Genomic DNA, 19,089 nt, shown 5'->3' with positions numbered 1-19,089 from the left:
AAACCACTAGTACAAAACTTGCACAACACAAAATCATGATTCTTCCACAGACAAACAAACAGGCATGAGCTAAAAACCAAAAAACTAACAAACAAAACATATATGAGCTCACGGCAGCACACCGTGCTGCAAAAAAAATGTAGGCTCTGCTACAATGAACAATCCTAACAGGTAATGAGACTGCAGCTTCCTTGCAGACACAGAGATACAAAACAAGCTTTGCCTCCTAACAATGCCATCCATTAATTTGGTTAAAAAGACTATAGAGGCCAGGTTTTACACTGCAGGAATGACACTGCTGCAAATGTTAATAACTGAAAGAATATCTTATCATCCAATCTACTTTGTCTCTTCCCTGGTTATTGTCTTGCTATCTATATTACATAATAAACGGCACTTAATTAATAGGAAAATTGCATTAGATCACCACACTGGTGGGCTATAATCAGTATCATTACACTGGGCAGATGTAAAAGACCTTGATGGCAGCCAGGATGTGGCTCTGGAGAAATGGATGGAAATACCATTTCACCTTCAGCTCATAAATACAAAGCTCACTTTAAATATTGATTATTCAGTGATACAGCACTGTTAACTAGTTAATCAATATGAATTTTTTTTTTTTTTTGCCTTTGTATTAGACATCACAGTGGCAAAAAGAAGACAAGCGTCTCTGAAAAAGGCAGAGGAAAGCACTGGCCTTAAAAGTGCAATTCTGCACACGTCCAGAATTTGTAAATCATCTTTTACCCTAATCCATCACTGCTAGACATCAAGGAACAGACACTGCTTCACAACACCTTCCAGACTCGAGCAGCGTGCAGGTAATAGCTTTATCATTTCTCTATCTTTCCGTCTCAGCATGTTCTGAATATGAAAGTACAGCCAGGACTGTGTTTTATACCCTTGTCTCAATATGATACAAATAGAAATGATAATTACTCCTTTACTTGTAGAAAAATGCAGAGTAATTGCTGAGGGATTAAAACATAGGAATCAAACGATCTACGAAAGGAGCACAGCAACACAGTGAAAGCTCAATAGCAATCCAGAGTCCTTCACTATAATGTTTGTAATCATTCCATATAGGCTGTTCTGCATCCAAAACGCACAAAGATCAATTATCCACAAGAAAACATCAAAGCTGTTTAAATTCTCTTACCAAATGACAAGCAGTGCATTTTCTTTCAACAAAGTTAAATTAAGAACAAATCATGTTGGGATAAATCCTTCGGATTAACACCTAGCTGAGCAAGGTTGACAATGTGACTGTTCTGAATAATAATAAAAGCTACAAACAGCGGGAGAGAGAGAAAGAGCCGGACTGTGATACAGACAAAGAATGGAGGACAGAAAAAAGGCAGAAAGGATTACCTATACATGATGGAAGTGGGTTGTCCCATGCTCTTCTTTCACCTGTCATGCACTCGAGTATGCCACTGCCGTGCAGAGTGTAACCTTCGTCACAGCCAAATGTGATGGCGCTTCCAGCAAAGTGACCCTGGTCACTGATTCTGAAGCCAAACTGTGGCACACCTGGATCATCGCAGTGGGACAGCTCAAAACCTGAGCAGGTATAAATGAGAAAGAAGAACAAAAGAAGAAGGATGAGATAACATGATAATAAGAAATGCATGCCAACACAGTACCATATATCAGCATTTAACAACGTCATTCTGTGAACCAGTACTCTGTGCTCATTTATTTATACTCTACAGAGGTATCGATTTAGCTTTGAGTATCGATTTCCCGCTGGGCACAGATGAGGGTTTATAGTCCCATTATATTACTGGCAATAAAAGATTTCTTTTGGACAGAGACCATAATTAGGCATTCCCAATTAAATGTTCAATTGAGTGTGGACATTTACTACGACCGAGAAACAGCCCATCCACTTGGAATACTTTGGGAGAAGAAATTAAACAAGCCGCAAACAAGAAAAATGCAATAAATCTTTAGCTCAACATGTTTGAATATGGCCGTCATATGTTGCTCCTCTCTTTTAGGTACTAAAGTGTTCCGCTATGCAGCAACAGTGGCCGCACATAAACCCAGCAGTGCTGATTTATGGTCTCTTCTCACAGCGAGGTCCGTGCCCATGCCAGATGTTATGGTAGTATCACAAGTGTCATGCCCAGTATAAATCTCCAGCAGTTACTGCTCACATTTAGAAAATTAGCTCAGCAATTTTGGAAGGAGAGTCATGAAAACATGATAAGATTTCATGTTCTGACAAGATTTAAGCTGACCATATCACACCTTCTCGGCGCCCCCTTGCTGCTCATACATCAGTCAGTTCTCTTTACATAAAAAAGACCTATTCAGTGTGGCTGAAAAGATTGCACTTGAGGGTTACAGCTTACATTATGCTATTTACCTTGTGCACATCCCCGGAAAAGAAAATCACAAATGAAATCCAATTATGTGATACTTAATTATGGGGTATTCTGTAATGCAAAAGGAAGCCTGTAATTAAGCCATTTCTTCTCAACTAATTTAGATACAGATGGCAATTTATTTTGTTGTTGCAAATGAGCACACATTCCTGATTAATGTGCATTTTCTTTTCAGTTTTGCAGATCTGTCAAGATCTGAATCCTCAAACCCCTCGCAACCAATGCCAAACTGTGTCTTACAGCAAAACTGCTACATTAAAACTGTTTTCATATCTATTATGGTTGTACCTCGCGCATTTGGTGCAATTATCACAGATTGAAAGCCTCTGAAGCATGAGGTAGCTAAAATAACTTTTTTTTTTATTGCTATAATTTTCACACCATTCCAAACTGTAAGTTCAAAACTGTTCAAAAGTGAAAAACAGAACTTCATCCTAACTACTCTCTTGAATTCCATCTTAGAAAGCTTACTGGTGGACAAAAAGACTCCAGAGATCTCAATGAGCGCACAATTGCAGGTGAAAGACAAAAACACTTTAAATTGGATGGCAAAATGCAGTGTCGCCAAAACATTCTCTCTTCACAGTAATAAATTAGAAATGGTTAGCAACAACACACAGTCAGCAAGCCAATTAGGGGGAGAAAAACCCCATTTATTACTGTCCCTCTTACAGCAACGACCCAAACTTTTAATACGCGCATGCACTTGTGGATTCATACACACACACTCTGTACAGTGCATGCAAATACAAACCGGTAACCCACACATAAAATGCACACAGCAGCACAGTGATTTCAAACAGTCCTAACAATAATTCACCTGCTTTAACAAGGTACAGTTAGGCAGGCGAGGACGCTAATTGCAGAAGTGGAGAGCAAAATAAAAGAGGGAAAAAGGACTCACATGGAGAGAGACAGAGGTTGAGAAAGGACAGAAAGAAAAAAAGGCAATTTTCCTGCTGGAGTGGAGCAGAAACACCATGCTGTGTTTAATGGATACCCTGACAGTGAAAGACACAGTGAAGCGGGGTGAGGGTCAATTAAAATTTTCTTTCAAATTCTGCTACTTCAAATGCCTGGCTCCCGAAGTGAGGCTAAATTCACTCATTTGGAAAAGCTTTAGGGCCCTCCTCCCCCTGGGAAATGAAATGTGACTTACTGTGGTATATGAGCTGGAAACCTGCTGCTGTCTTCTCATGGTCAGAGTAGAATTCAAGCCACAGATAGTTGGAAGTGCTGGTAAGGGACAGACCCTGCATCAGTGTGCCCGTATACGTGCCAAGCAGCGGTGCTGCCCCGTCTTTACCGTCATACAGCTAACAAGACACAGAGAAGAAGATGAGGGAGTGTTTTGCTGCTCTGATTAAGAATTAAAAATTAATACGAAAGAAAGAGAGCAACAATTAAAAATAAGCCATATATCCAGTTTTATATGACATCTCTATTGCAAAACCAATATCCTAAATAAAATGAGTTCATTTAGAAAGGCATATCCATAAGTCTTTCCATTGATCTGACAGTGTGTGTGTGCCGAGCTTGCATAACAAGGCTAGTGATAGATGTTGCGGAAGAGTAACTTCTCCTTTTAATTAATGCCGTTACAGAGTAGAAATATTTTAACAAATATTCACCAAATATTAAGTGCTCTTTATTAATGAACTACTTATTTTCACCCCAAGGCATAAAGTTGGCTGTCTACACTGGATTTCAAGGCTTTTTGAAACGTGAGCTTTCTTTGGTGTTGTGTTTACTTGTTTGTTATTTTGTGAAAGAACGATTTTAAGGAGAAGCACACTCGATTGTCCCCCGACTAACATCCGTGAAACAATAATAAATGAAATAAAAGGCTCTTTGTTCTTCCCTTTGAAATATTACCGAAGGACCCCGTTTTGTTTTTCCATTTCTTCAAGGTAATCTACCTCTCTGAGCACGTCTTTCCACATTTGAGATGTTCACAAAATGACTGACTACAAGAGACTGCGATCTGCACAGCTCCATTACTTGGAAGATACTGATACCAGGCAGATACAAGGCTGCAATGCTGGTAATCAGAACATAAAAGAAAAAAAAAACATCTGCATCTAAAAAAACAGAATGCTTTCCAGCTGTGAAGTAGGGACAGCACAGCCATTCTCATTACATGTGTGGTGCTTAACCAAAACTGTTAAAAATGCCCACGAGCAAATAAATGAATCTTTTCCCGCTAAAGGAATACTGATGCTGCTGCTGCTATTAAGTACGTGGCCTTCAGATGTCTAAGACAAAACAATTCTGCACTCTACCTTGTGCTTTCCTGCACAATCCTTTTGTTTCTTCTTCTTTTTTTTTTGCAAATAACAAAAAGCATGAAGACCATGCTCACATATTTGAACATTAATTTAAAAAAAAAAAAAAAAAAGACACAAAATTGAGGTGGGTTATTTCATGTCTGTCGACAGAGAGGAGCGACTGCTTGGCGCCGTTACCTTGAGAACGTCACCTTGTGCGAGCTCAAAGGTGCTGGCAGTGATGTTGATGCCTTTTCCTGTTTGGACCTGAATGCTGTACACGCATTCGTGGCTGTTGTCATAGTTCATTGGATAGTTTGGGGACAAAAGAACTCCCTCATTGTTGGAGACCGTTGATCCGCACTCGGCTGCAAAAAAAAAAAAGCAAACACACAGACAACCGGCACAATCAGCCACACAACAACATGTGCTGCTTAACCAGACTAGGAATACATTCACTAGAATTAATAGATGTTGTAAAACTGCTTCATTAGCTTTTTCCTGAGGAGATAAAAGTATAATTCACACATTTTTACATAAATAACAAAGTCTCTGTCCCTTTCTATTACCTTAGTATCATGAAAGTTGTTATGAACTGACATATTATGAAACACAGATTAAATGATTAATATCTGGTTTAACAACATTCACTGGCCTTGTTGCCAACAGTAGAGGATTACTTAACCAGAATGAACTAGCACAGAAACAAGTGCAGACTTTGAAAGAAAGGGACAGAACAGCATGGTATCTATTTCTCTTGCAACAAATGGACCAACACTTTCAGTCTATGTGTCTGAAACAAGAACACGTGCACATGAAAACTCAATAACATGCTAGGTACACTATCACAATGACTAGATCTCTAAGGTAACCTTTTAAAATGTGAATGTAATGTAAGTGATCTGCCCTTAAGCCTTCTCGAGTGAAAATGAGATCTCCCTAGATAGTTTTAACCCAGCAGCTCACATCAGTTAATCACAGGTCTATCCTTTTAACTGTAATTGACTTAACTGGAGCCTATTCTGCTGGGTTCTTAAAAGTCTCATAAAAAAAAGTACATTTCAAAGCTGACACTGGCTAGCAGCATAAATTCTACAAACATACACAAACAGGAAAGGAAACAGAAAAAAAGCAGCTGACCACGTACCCACACACCTTGGCAGAGGGGCACTCCACATGCGTCGGCCACCTCCCAGGCACACGATCTCCCTCGCCCCCTGTAGACGATAACCCGTGTTGCAGTAGTATGACAAAGAATCACCGATGCCAAACTTGGAGCCTGTGTGCCAGCCAAACTGAGGCGTTCCAGGGTCCTCACAAGGTTCAAGATCATACTCTGTAGATAAGAGTAGTGAAACAGTATGCCAAAAATATATTACTAATACTCTATTCACGTTCTACTTGTGAAAATAAGTCATATGGAGGAAAATCGGTCTTTCTGTTTGCTTCCTTCAAAGAAGACGACATGATCAGCCAAAGCAATACTGTAATTTGTGGGGATTACCTGTCTTGCTCAAGGACTCTTCATCTGGCCAAAAGTTTGATTCCGGGTTGTCGGGATAAAGAATGAGCTCTCTAAAAACTAGGCCACCTTCCGTGAAGTATTTTTACACATGGGCTGCTGGTGGCCTTATAATTTGAGAAAATGCAGCTCAGGAGTAAGAGGAATAAGGGCTTACTCCCATCAGCATTTCTCTCACGGTCTGTATCTAGCAGTATAGAGTACTGTACAGGCCTATTGATTTCAGGCCTACTGAAAACATTACAGCAGCAATCTACTGTAGAATGTAGAATGAGAGCCATGGCAGACGTTCATCAAAGGTCATAAAAGGATAAAAAAGAATGAATTTTAATAAGGAAATGTATAGATGATAATTGCAGAGCATGAAAGGAGACACACATACATATTCGGAAACTAAGTTTCATGAATATTCATGGCTTCATAAGATATCTTTCACTTCAGTGAACAGCAGGAAAACATTTAACCTGGATGCTCATAAAGCAGACCTTCTATCTGTCTCGCTTTTTTCCTACTTGCTCTGTGTGCTGCTCTCCCCCCTCACTCTCTCTCCACCCTTCTCTATCAACCCTGTTCACTCAGCATCACCATCTGTCTCATCTCCTTTCTATCCCTCTATCTACCTCTCTAAACCTTGTATCTACCTCTGTCTAATTCTCCATTTCTTACCGTCTATACAGGGGGCCCATTATTTCTGTACACACCTCCCCCTCCTTCTGCCGTCTTCAGTCCTCAGGAGACTGGCCCACATGCAATACTTTGATGATCATTCTCCTCACGATCAGACACCCTCTACCTGCACGACCCTGTTGTCTCTTAATTATCCTTCTCTGACTGACGCAGGCCTGAGGCATGGTCTATCTTAAGCCTGCTGACCGGCAAATCACTCATGTTACTTTATGCGCACTTTAGAGAGGCTTAGTGCTTTTGATCTCATCAATGAAAGAACTGACTCTTTCTGTATGCCTGTGACTGCTTTTCACTTTTGCTTTCTACCCCTTGTTTTAATTACCCTTACTCCTCCTTTATGCCTTTTCCACACAATTCATCCTCCATGCTCTGTTAAAAGCTTTCACGCCCTACCGCTTCTCCCACCTCCTCCGACAGACAGAACCCACATATGGACTCATACCTGAGAAGGAAATGTTGAATCCCTGCAGCGATATGGAGAAGTCAGAAATGAAGCGTAGCTGGGCCTTGAAGTTCCCATACAGGCCAGCATTAATTGGTGCAGGCCTCTCTGAGCCAGTGAGGCGAGCCAGTGGCTGAGCGAAGCTGCCGTTTTCTGTTATCAGAAGGTAGTCATGGTGATCCTCCAGGTGGAAGGAGTGAAAAGTGAATTGGACACCTTGGAGGAGAAAATAAGAAAGTCCAGTGTCAGAGGATTCCAGGAATATATAAAGAGTAACTGAAGGGAGCATGTCATTCATGAATTCATGGCCACATGCATGTTTCATGCTCATCCTGACAGACAGTTCTGTGCAAAAGTCTCGAGCCACCCTCATTTCGTTATATTTGCTAGGAGCATGTGAAACAGGGGCAACAATTTATTGAAACGTGCAAAAAAACAAGTGGAAAGACTGTATATAAGACAAAAAGAGTTTGTGTGTCTTCAGTATAACCTGAACTCTTACGCAGCTTTCTTGACATTTCTTTAAGCAGTCTTCAGGAATAGTTCTCCGGGCTTCCTGAAGGACATTCAAAGCTCTTCCTTGGATGTTGGCTGCCCTTTGTTTCATTCTTTGTCAGGATCATCCCACACTGCTTCAGTAAAGTTGAAGTCTGGGCTCTGGGGAGGCCAATTCATGACTGATAGTGTTCATTGTGTATTTTTTCTATCCAGGTATGCTTTTACTGCATGGGCAGTGTGTTTGGGATCATTGCCAATTGTTGCCAATCAGACACTTTCCAGATGCTATTGTATGGTGGATCAAAATCTGACGTTACTTTTCTGTGTTCATACCATCAATTTTGACAAGCTCCCCAACCTCGACTGTGTTTTACAGATGGATGCAGACACTCACTGTTGACACTCACATCCAAAAAATTGGATTCATCACTCCATAAGACCATATTTTTGGTAAATAGCTCTTTGGGAAAATTTATTGGTGCAAAAATAAAAATTTTATGCCTGTAAAACGGTGTCATTTTTCACAGTCTCAGCTAAAGAAATGGGACCAAATTGTGTGTTTGTGCAACAGGCTGCTAGTTACAGTATATAGTGCCTAAAGATACGATTTAAAAAATGGTTCTTTGCTGAGTTGTCTAATATATGTAGACAAAACACTGTTTCATCCCTTGAGTTAGGTTAGAGTTGAGTTTTATGCTCGCATGATTCATGGGTTAGTGTTAAATGGCTTAATAAACATTCCTATGAAAACGGGCAGGTACAAGGGCCAAAAATGAGTGAAAAGCAGCTAATCTCCAAATAAAAAACGTGCAGAAAGCCTGCTCAAGATCACTTTAAAAATTACAAGAAAGTCTGTTACATTGGAAGTAAAATAGGGGTGGCTCAAGACTTCTGCACATTACTCTAAAAGGTTAAGATATGCATTTGTTGTTTAAATTTAAGGGCACAGACTAAAAATCAATACTGTCACCTGAAAATGAACCTGGTAAAACAAAGACGTAAGGAAGACACACCCCTACCTATTCTAGCTGGCCAGTGACTGATTTACACCAGAAAAGAAAACAGAACCAATGACAGAAAATCTATGAATTGCATTCAGGTTGGTGAAGATTAAGTTTTATATCAATAAAATGCTACTGAAGTTTTAAGCAGGAAATCAAGATCTATATCTGTTTACTGTATAGACAGTATATTTCTATTTTATCACAATGTAACTCAGACCCAATAACGGCATCTTCATTCCATCCATGATGGCCACTTGGCTGCTTTTCAGCACCATCAGTGACGCCATTTCAATGCCATCTGTTGAATCTGTTGGAATATGACTCTATAATGTCCTCCACAATGCTTGGCTCACTTAATAAAGAAGTCCAAAATGGCTCTAAAATAAATAACAAATTGGAATGATTGATTGTTCTCTGTAAAACACCAATTATATTACAGAGCATAAAAGCAAATGGCCAATTAATCAAGGGCAAATCTTGTGAGGAGACTTTCTAATATTGTAATACAGTAGGTGCATGATGTGGTTAATAAAAAGTGGCTTGGTTACATAGCTACTATCTCTAAAGATGAATTTGTTTTGCATTGATTAACCAAAGATAAAAAGACACAATACAGTGATAAAAGATTCATAATCTATTGAAACATATATATTTCTTCAAGTAGAGAAAACATGCATCTATATTTCTATATTTCCCCATTGTGGGACTAATAAAGGTATTCATATTCGTATTCGTATATGTTATGTGGGACACGGGCTATGGTGAGCAAGTCTTCCAATCAAGACAGCCAAATCAGGTGACCTAACAGGTGTCTGGTCGGGTCACGTGTGGCCTAAGTGGGAAGTCCCAAGTTCAAATGCCATCCAATGACCATTTGCTGAATGGAATTTTTACACTTTCTCTCATGCATGTCCTGTCCTTCTCTCCACTGTCAAAAATACATTTGCTAACATGAGATATAAACTGCAGTCTCCCATGTAGTTTGACTGATTTTTATACAGCACTTTTCTACTCTATGTTGAGCACTCAAAGTGCTTTACACAACATGCCTTATTCACCCATATTCATACAAACACTTCTTTCTAAGCTTAAGTGCTTTCTATCTACCATTCACACTCCAACAGTTGCATATGTGAGCAATTTGGGGTTCAGTATCTTGCCCAAGGATACTTTGACATGCAGACTGGAGCAGCCAGGGATTGATCTACCAACCTTCCGATTAGTAGGTGAGCTCCTCTACCTCCTGACCTACAGCCACCCCATGTGGAAGCAAAGTTTTTTCCCTTAATATTTCCCCCCACTTAGTTTTATTTTCACTCTCTGTTAGGCCTCAAAATGGTTAGGTTTAGGAAAAGGTCTGTTTGGGTTCAAATATACTACTTCATAATGTTAACTACATTCACCATTTTCAGTTTCACCAGACTGATGACACTGAAATGGAATTTACAGGCATTTATTCACACAAATGCTACAAGTCCCTTAAATTTAAAATGCAACTACAGTAGATCGTAATAAGACTTTGTACTAACAACAACTGGCTATGTTATAGCTTTGGTTAACTGTAAATCAGATCCTGAGGTGATATGCAAGGCTGTCTGAACAAATAACCCGTGTGCCTTCAGAAATGACATATTTATTCCATAGCCTTATGCAGACGCAGATGTTTATACAGATGTTCAATCTTACAGTGTTTCTAGGACTTCACTGCTTTGTTTTTGTCGAGGCAGGATTAGCAAATTCAGAGACTAAAACACATGCAATCAACTGAATTGAAAACATTATCAAAAAACAGGATTCTTATAAAGATGAGATATTTGTAAGAGTTCTTAGTTTCACAAGTTTTTTTTTTTTTCCTTTTAATGTGTACATGTACATACGAGATTTAATACTGATTGCCTGACACTACATGACTTTGGCTTTTGGAATAACTTACTGTAGAGCTGCTGTAGAGTGGAATTATAATCAGTCAGTTAATTAGAGGTTTTCATTGTTTCTTGATATTATTGGTTTGGAGTTGTGGGTGCAGTTAATGCATACATCACAAAGAAATAATATAGAAAAAAGGAAATGATGGCACAGTGCAGATAAAAAGAAAGCACTGACCTGCTAGTGTGAGTTATCCAGTGAAGCGTTATGTGATATCAGTGAGTACAGCACTAATTTATTGGATGCAGTTTCCTTATACGAGTTACACACAGAGATAAACCTTTAAACTTGCCATCAAGAGCTTACTGAATATACTGTAAGTATGTGGATCGTAATTACATTAATATTACATAGCAAAGAAAGAATTGGGGTGAAGAGTTAAACATTAAATTAAATAGTATGATTTTATGGTGTTAAACAACTCCAAGAAGGGAGACTGCTGATAGGTCTGTGAAAAGGTAACCCAAACGAAAATAGAGCTACGAGTTTTTGACAACAGGACTACCTGGTAACACACAAAAAGTTGAATAAGGAATTTCAGTGGGTCTTTTGGGAAAGGATAACAAGAAACACTATCACCAAATGTGATGATAATACAGCTAGGGCAATGTGATGAGTTCAGTGTGCTTTTCAAATAATAATGAGTGATCACATAATTGATGTTGAGTGCTGTGAAAACAGAATTAAGGTAATAAAACAGAGAGCAATTGGTGAATAAAACTGAGGTACATGATTTGTCTTAGCAGGTGTCCTACTTAAAAGTTAAAGCTGTTCATAAAATTAAATAAATAAATAAATAAAAATTGTCTCCCGAGAATGTAAGATCCCATTCACACTTAGGAAACAGCACCCAGTGGTAGACGGTTTCTTCAAACTACAGTAGAGGATGTGCCCAGTGTCACTGCTTTAAGCATCAGCAATGATCGCCAACAGAGTCAATAGTTTATTTATAAAATATGTTACTGCCAAGTAACAGAGAGAGGATCACAAAAATTAGACCAAACTCAGGAGTGCAATTCCCCAAGAAATTCACTCACAAAGTTAAAATTATACTGGACAAAGTGTTTGTGAAATAAAGAAAAAGTCACATAGACACAGAGAGCAGCAAAATAAACAGAATAGTCTGATACAAAAAAAAATGTGAACATTACATTGTGTAATATTTCTATACTTCTTTTGGCTTCTCCCTTATTCACAAACGGTCACCACAGCAGATGACTCTGCATACTTGGTTTGGTGGATTTTCCATCAGATACCCTTCCTGATACAAACTCCAAGGGATGTCTCCTCCCAGCATTGAACTGGGGGTCTTTTACACGTTAGACACTGCACTGTGGAACCACCACTCACAGCCTGGCTAGTTGCCAATAATAAGAGAAGCAGTGCATTTAAATTATCTTTGCCTGATTAAATGCACATTTTGCACTCTTTTCAGTTCATAATAATAAATCATTTAATATTCCTAGTCTCTGCTGGGGAGGGGGTGTGTCCTCTTAATTTATGGTTACATAATTTGCCCATTGTTGAGAATATTAAATGTGTGACTCACTGTAGAAAGGAAGAGAAAATTAAATATTGGTATATATAAAATTTCCCTCTGAACCCCCCGGGAAAGGGGGTGTGGTATTTATATCTTCCTCAAGCTTGGGAGTTTGAGGCATCTGGGTATCTTAGCTGTTCCTAACTGCTTGCATGCATATACAAATATATAATGGCCTTCTCCTACCTTTTCCATGGCTGACTTCTACAGTCCATGTACAGTTTAGAGAGTTAGGATACAGCTCAGGGTAGCCAGGTGATAAGATAATCCCTCCAGGTCCCCTGATATCGCCACCACATGATGCTGAATAAAAAAGGGAAGATAATGAAAGATAACTGTTGGTGAAAAAAGGTAAATTGTAAATGAACCAATAAATCCTTCACCTGAAGACAGAGGAGAGGTTTACATGAATAATGCATGCGAGTCATATCACATCCTGTCCTGCTATTTTTATGAGCACCTGTAATTCTGCCAAAGCAACACACTCCAAACCGGCCCCAGTGCCTAACATGACAATAAATTATTCATTCATTTAGCTATCCATCCAGATTTTCTTATTTCATGGGAACTTAAACTGAAAGACACCATCACAAAACATGATAATCCATTTATTTAGAACACAAAACAACTTACAAGCATATTCAGAGGATTACAGCATCTGGATTTACGATCAGTGTGACTTCAAGGTAGAAATTTCTTCTAAAGAGAAACAGTCATCTGACTCATTTGTACTTATTTTTAGTTAGTCATTTAAGCAATCTAGTTGTAACCGTGTAGAGGAACAACTCACATCACCTCAGTAATATGACTGGTTGCTGTGGATTGTTGGGGTGAGGCTTGAACTGTTTGAAGGCTAACTGGCGTAATTGAAAATTGTTCAAGCATGTAAACCTTTTCTTATGATGTCATTAGATTTTGTTGTTTCACATGGGTGGCTGTTGCTCAGGAGGTAGAGCCCATCACCTTCTGATTGGAAGGTTGGTGGTTTGATCCCTGGCTGCGACAGTCTGCATGCTAAAGTATCCTGAGGTGCTCCTGATGCGTTCATCAGAGTGAATGGGTAAATGTGACATGCACTTTGAGTGCTCATGTAGAGCAGAAAAGCACTATATAAGAACCAGCAATTTACATAAAGGTCATGAACTCAGCATGAATGAAATTTGGCGAGATTTGTGTGTGCCTAGGTATGCGCTCTCTGGCCTGACTACCCTGTGGGTGACTTTACAACTAAACGCATGAATACCTTTTTCAGAACAGCTATAGTTGACAAATATTAGAAGTAGGTCTCTTGTGCGTGTAGACATTTTCAAAGTAATGAACGCCAGATGATATTTTGGAGGACCACTAGGATGCCTTGAGCTCCACAGCTGCACACACCCACCCCCACTCTTATCCTCTCTCCTTCCACCCGCAGGCCTTCCAGTGAACACAACACATCAAGGACTGAATCCTTACCCACCGACTAAATTATATCAAATATTTTATTAATGAGCCAAAATTACATAAAGTCATTAAAAGTGGATGAGTATGCTTGGCAAACGGTCTACTTTAGAGGCTCCATAGGCAGAGAGCCAATGCATTTGGCACCAGTCTGGCACATACCTTGGCAAAACTATGCTCCCAGATATAAAATAAATCTTCAGAACAACCACTGGTATGAAACTATAACAACATGGCACTGAATCATATGTGCAGTATGGCGCTCCTTGCCAACCACTGCATGTATTTTATTTGTTATTTAGTTTCTGCTGAGTGATCCGCGACAAAGGGACATCATTTACGGTTTGTACACAGCAATGATCATTTTCACAAATGTTCTTCAAGTGTGATACTAATGTAAACAGTACAAAAGGCAACATTGTTCAAATACAGCCCAGAGCATTATGCGAGATATCAAATCTACCAGGAACATGTTGTGCCTCGTGCTTTGAAGTGAAGCAAAATTTGTCTTCCGTGTCACTTAATTTCTAACACCCCAGTAAGTTTTTCACTAAAGCACTAGTTGTACTGCATAAAAGGCAGTATGATAAGTGCCTGTTTTGCTGGTCAAACGTACTCTGGGCTATTTGTTTACTGACGATGCTGGGCCAAACAGAGTGCCTTTTTTAGGGCTAAGAAGAATCTACTGGTGGCAGTATCCTTTAAGTACTGTGGCTAAAAACTGACAGTACATACTCTAATTTAAAAAAAAAAAAAAAAAAAAAATTAGTAGAAAAAAGATCACATTTAAAAATATGTCAGAAATCCCATCCCAAAAACTGTATAGTTAAATAACTACTGAAATACTGAAAGAAGGAATGCATATATACCATCACAAGTGGGCAGTGGGTGGCTCCAAAAGTGGTTCTTCTCACAAACTAGAGGTTCCTCATGGCTCAGTCTGTATCCTGGGTCACACTGGAAGGTCACAGTTGAGCCGATGGACAGGTCATGGCTTAACCGCATGCCATTTACTGGGATACCAGGATCCATACAGGAGTACGTGTCCAGTGTGACCACTAGAGAAATTAAAATGAAATATTCTCTTTACACCGACAGTCTTTACATTGGTATTTCAGTTAACTACAGTTTTATCTGATTTCTACACCACATCTTCTTCACATCTTTTGATACTAAATATAATGTGACCTTTACAATCCAGAGGTGGACTGCATTCGTGAAACATGAAATGCCAGTTCTATTTTTGCATTCACTGAAATTTCTGGGTCACATTTTCTCTATAAAATAATAATTTAAAAAAAGTGCTGATCAAACCTTTGATGGTAAAATCACAGCAACAAAAGGCAGGTCTCAGGTTGTATGCATAATATAATAAGTAAAGCGATTTACCGTGCCTTTCTTTTACTCTTAACTTTAAAGAATCCTCTCTTATGACAAACAAAAGACGTTTCAAACAGTGACAAAGGCTGTGTTAGTACACAGTAGAGACTGCAGAAAAATGAACTATTGCACTCACTGCTATAATGCTTGACAGTTTCTTTCTGAATAACCTTGATAGAGTTGTCAGTTTCTTTGATTTTTAAGAAAACAGAGTTTTATCTTCATGCCATTTAGGCAGGTACTGTTTGAGAATAAAGGGCAGTAGTTTCATGGAGAGAGTGAATTCAGAGCATGACCTTGGTGAAACTGTACACACCCTTCATTTCCTTCCATGCTAGTGAGCTAGTGGAACACCACTTCTGGTTTTCACAAAAACATATTTGCCTGATAGTTTTACTCCTACCGTGAGCTGGTTTCAACTCTCTTAATTTGCAGTGATGCAAGTTGTAAAGAGATGCCCTCATTTTTCCCTGTGATTTCCAGGACGACCATTTGGATGTCTTCCACGTAGGATTGCTTTTGATGCGCTAAAAGTACGCTGATTTTAGCAATTAAAAGCAGTTGTGTAAGCACTTCTAAGTCACTGGTGAGGAAAGGGTTTGTTTTTCTGGAATTATGTTGACAGTTTATTATTTTATGTAAAGTTTAAAAAAAGTAATAAAGATATAGCTGAAAACAAGCATATGTTTATATGCATATCTGGTATCAGTGACTGTGAGCTCAGCATGTATTTAAAGGTACAACACTGTAATTGCACCCCGTGCAAAGTCATACAGAGCAAGACACACACACGCTAAGTATGTCAAATATATAATCTGAAAAGCTTCGCCATAATAAAATCTGACCTGCAGAATTTACTTGTAGCAACATGGCGCAGTGACACAATGTAAGAAGATTTGTAAGCTATAGATTAAAGTCATTAATAACAACCTGATTAGACCTGTGTGCTAACAGGGAGATTGCTTTGCTCCTCTAAGCCGCTGTAGGAAACTTGCTTTGCACTACTTTCATCACACTTGGTTTTAGTAGGGAAACCTATGAATTTTGCTTTAATATGTAGAGTAGTAATTGATCACGGCTAGCAGTAGCCTCTAGGGTGCAGGTATTTTGTGGGAAAATAATTTACTTTCATCCCCAAGCCAAATATTCCGTACTATGTATTAAATGTTTGAAGCTACAAACAATTTTATAACATGCTGTAATTTTTATTTAACTGAATAGATCTAAGATTCTTGTACACAAAGGGAATGATACAGTGTTTCTGTGCCTCACTTTATTCACAACATAACTCACCCTTATTTTGCACAACCAATTTTACAAATGAACTAGGCTAGTTTTCCCAGAAGTATTTCCGCAATAAGATATGTCCTAAAAGGCAATGGAAGGAGCTAATATGATCTTACTGTTATTGCTTTTCGATAGCCTCATCAACAAAAGCAAAATGCACTTGAGATTGAAACGTAATAAGACAAAAGCACTTGTGGCCTGCTTTCAGTCAATAACACACACATAATAACAACCTCTGTCTTATGAATCAAATTGGAGTGGCAGGGGTAATGGTGCTAGTGCAAACAATCGTGAAAATAAATCACACTATGTCTAGAATATTTTTCTACTCGCTTTTTCAAAAACTACCATTCCGTGCATAATGATGCATGCAGAGTCGCAATTCAAATTATGTGCCTTTTAGAGCTAATAGTTTGCTTCAGTTGCACAGATTAGATTAACTTAACCTTACTCTACAACCTTGTGTTTGCAAGCATGGGGCTACCTTTGCACCTGACAAGCGGCAGTACATTGTTAACAACAGATTTGGATAGCCAGTCAGTAAAGAGTTGCTTTCCCACATTGTCACTGTCATCTGTGACCACAGCTCCAAAGACATCAAATGCACTGTTGACAAAAAAAAGTCCTTAAACTCCACTGACCTTGCTCCTACAGTATTTACTTTGAGCATTTGTTTACATTTACAGTTTACAGCACAGCGTTTGATCTTCTACCCACAGACTACCTGGATAATTTTTATTGACCACTACAAAGCATCTATCCAAGAGTCAGACTAATTGATGTTCAACTCCTTTACTGAGCAACATCAACAACATCAGCATTGTTTCATGTTTGTTTACTGCAAAAATATTTACCAGTGGTACTTTCTGAAAACACTTAGAGAGGGAAAACAAGTAGCAGAAAAACATGTATGTATAAATATGGTAACAAATATGCTGCTAGTATGACTGTGCAGCCTCAATGATAGACTCAGTGAGAATGACAGCACAGAGTGCACTATAAATCAGGCTAAAGTAAGTTACATTAAATTAAGAACTTACATTGACTCTGACTTCTGCACAAGCAATCACAATCATAAAGAGATTAAACACAATGTCACAACTGACAAAGACAAAGCTTATGGACTTAAAGCACGAACCTATCATAAACAGTAAACATTCACAGGGTACGCAGGCTTTGATGAGAAGAAGTCTGGAAGATGTATTAAATTAAATTAAATTTTATTTATATAGTGCACAACACCTCTCTCTGCAAATCACCACATTATCGTGGTAGAGGGGTTTGTGCGTCCCAGGGATCCTAGGAGCTATGTTGTCCCAGGGCTTTTGCCCCCTGGTAAGGTCTCCCAAGGCAAATTGGTCATGGACGAGAGGCCAGACGAAGAGCAATTCAGACGACTTTTATGACAGGAAGCTCATGTTAACAGTTTACCCTGCCCAAGATAGGATTACTGGGGCCCCACCCTGGAGCCAGGCCTGGGGAAAGTACTCAAGGGAGAGGGCTTGGTGGGTGGGCCTTAGCCTGTGGCACAGCCCAAAGGCGAGACATGGGCCTCCCTCCTGTAAGCCCACCACCCACAGGAGGTGCCGTAGAGGTGGGGTGCAGTGTGTGTCGGGGGCAACCAAGGCCAGAGGCTCTGGCGGACCCATCCCCAGCTATCAAGGGTGGCAATTAGGACATGAAACGTCACCTCTCTGGTGGGGAAATAGCCTGTTAGTGTGTGAGGTTGAGCGATACCAGCTAGATGTAGTTGGGCTCATCTCAATGCATGGCCTGGGCTCGTCTCGTGGAGAAGGGCTGGACTCTGGTCCAGTCTGGAGTTGCTGTGGGCGGTGGGCTGGAGCAAGTATCCTTGTATCCCCTCGGCTTGCTGCCTGGATGTTGAAGTTTTCACACGTAGACAACAAGGTCATTTCCATGCACCTTTGGGTTGAGGAATGGGTCCTTATGTTCCTTATGTTCACATTCGAACATAGGGATATCCATAAATGCACGTGGCACCAGGACACCCTAGGTTGCAAGGTGGTTGGTGCCTGTCGTGGTGGTAATCCCCAAAAGAGATGGTGGACACAGGAGGTGAAGGGAATCATTAAGCTGAAGAAGGAGTCCTATCTGGCTTGGTTAGCCTGTGGGACTTCAGAGGCAGCAGATGGGTACCAGAAGTCCAAGCAGCATGTGACTTAGGCGATACCTGAAGCAAAAACTCAGATGTGGGAGGAGTTCAGTGAGGCTATGGAAAAGGACTTTTGAACTGCCTTGAAGCAAACCATCAGGCAACTCAGCAGGGGAAAGCGCTGCTCTGTTCACACAGTGTATAGTGCGGGTGGGATACTGTTGGCTTCAAATGAGGATCTAGTCAGTGGCTGGAAGGATTAAGTTGAGGACCTCCTTAATGCCACTGACATGTCCTCTGTAGAGTAAGCAGAGTCTGGAGACCAGGGGGAGAACTCTGATCTGGTGCCTCTAGATTTGAAGACCAGGGTGGTGGTTCCCATCTTCAAGAAGGGGGACTGGAAGGTGTGTAGGGGAGACCTAGGACATGCTGGAAAGATTTATATCTCTCGGCTGACCTGAGAGTGCCTCAGTATTCCCATGGAGAAGCTGGAGGAGATGGGTGGGGAGAGGGAGGTCTAAGTTTCTCTGCTTAGACTGCTGCCCCTGCGACCCGGCCCCGGATAAGTGGAAGAAGGTAGGTGGGTG

At 39.9% G+C, this 19,089-nt stretch overlaps 1 protein-coding gene across 1 annotated transcript in view; it reads right to left on the bottom strand.

The window, feature by feature from the left end:
- LOC115794073 (CUB and sushi domain-containing protein 3-like) overlaps window positions 1-19,089 on the bottom strand; it is a 238,215-nt gene that overhangs the window by 127,023 nt on the left and 92,103 nt on the right. Inside the window, exons 18-24 of the mRNA XM_030749325.1 lie at window positions 14,592-14,780; window positions 12,469-12,585; window positions 7,315-7,530; window positions 5,811-5,999; window positions 4,862-5,031; window positions 3,556-3,712; window positions 1,375-1,566 (exon numbers count right to left, since the gene is read on the bottom strand). Coding sequence (XP_030605185.1) covers window positions 1,375-1,566; window positions 3,556-3,712; window positions 4,862-5,031; window positions 5,811-5,999; window positions 7,315-7,530; window positions 12,469-12,585; window positions 14,592-14,780 — 1,230 coding nt within the window. The remainder of the gene's footprint in view (window positions 1-1,374; window positions 1,567-3,555; window positions 3,713-4,861; window positions 5,032-5,810; window positions 6,000-7,314; window positions 7,531-12,468; window positions 12,586-14,591; window positions 14,781-19,089) is intronic.

This window comes from Archocentrus centrarchus, chromosome 16 (genome assembly GCF_007364275.1).
Source record: "Archocentrus centrarchus isolate MPI-CPG fArcCen1 chromosome 16, fArcCen1, whole genome shotgun sequence".
In the NCBI taxonomy this organism is placed as follows: Eukaryota; Metazoa; Chordata; class Actinopteri; order Cichliformes; family Cichlidae; genus Archocentrus; species Archocentrus centrarchus.
Note: the sequence above shows the minus strand (reverse complement) of the source record. Positions and strands in the feature narration are given on the sequence as shown.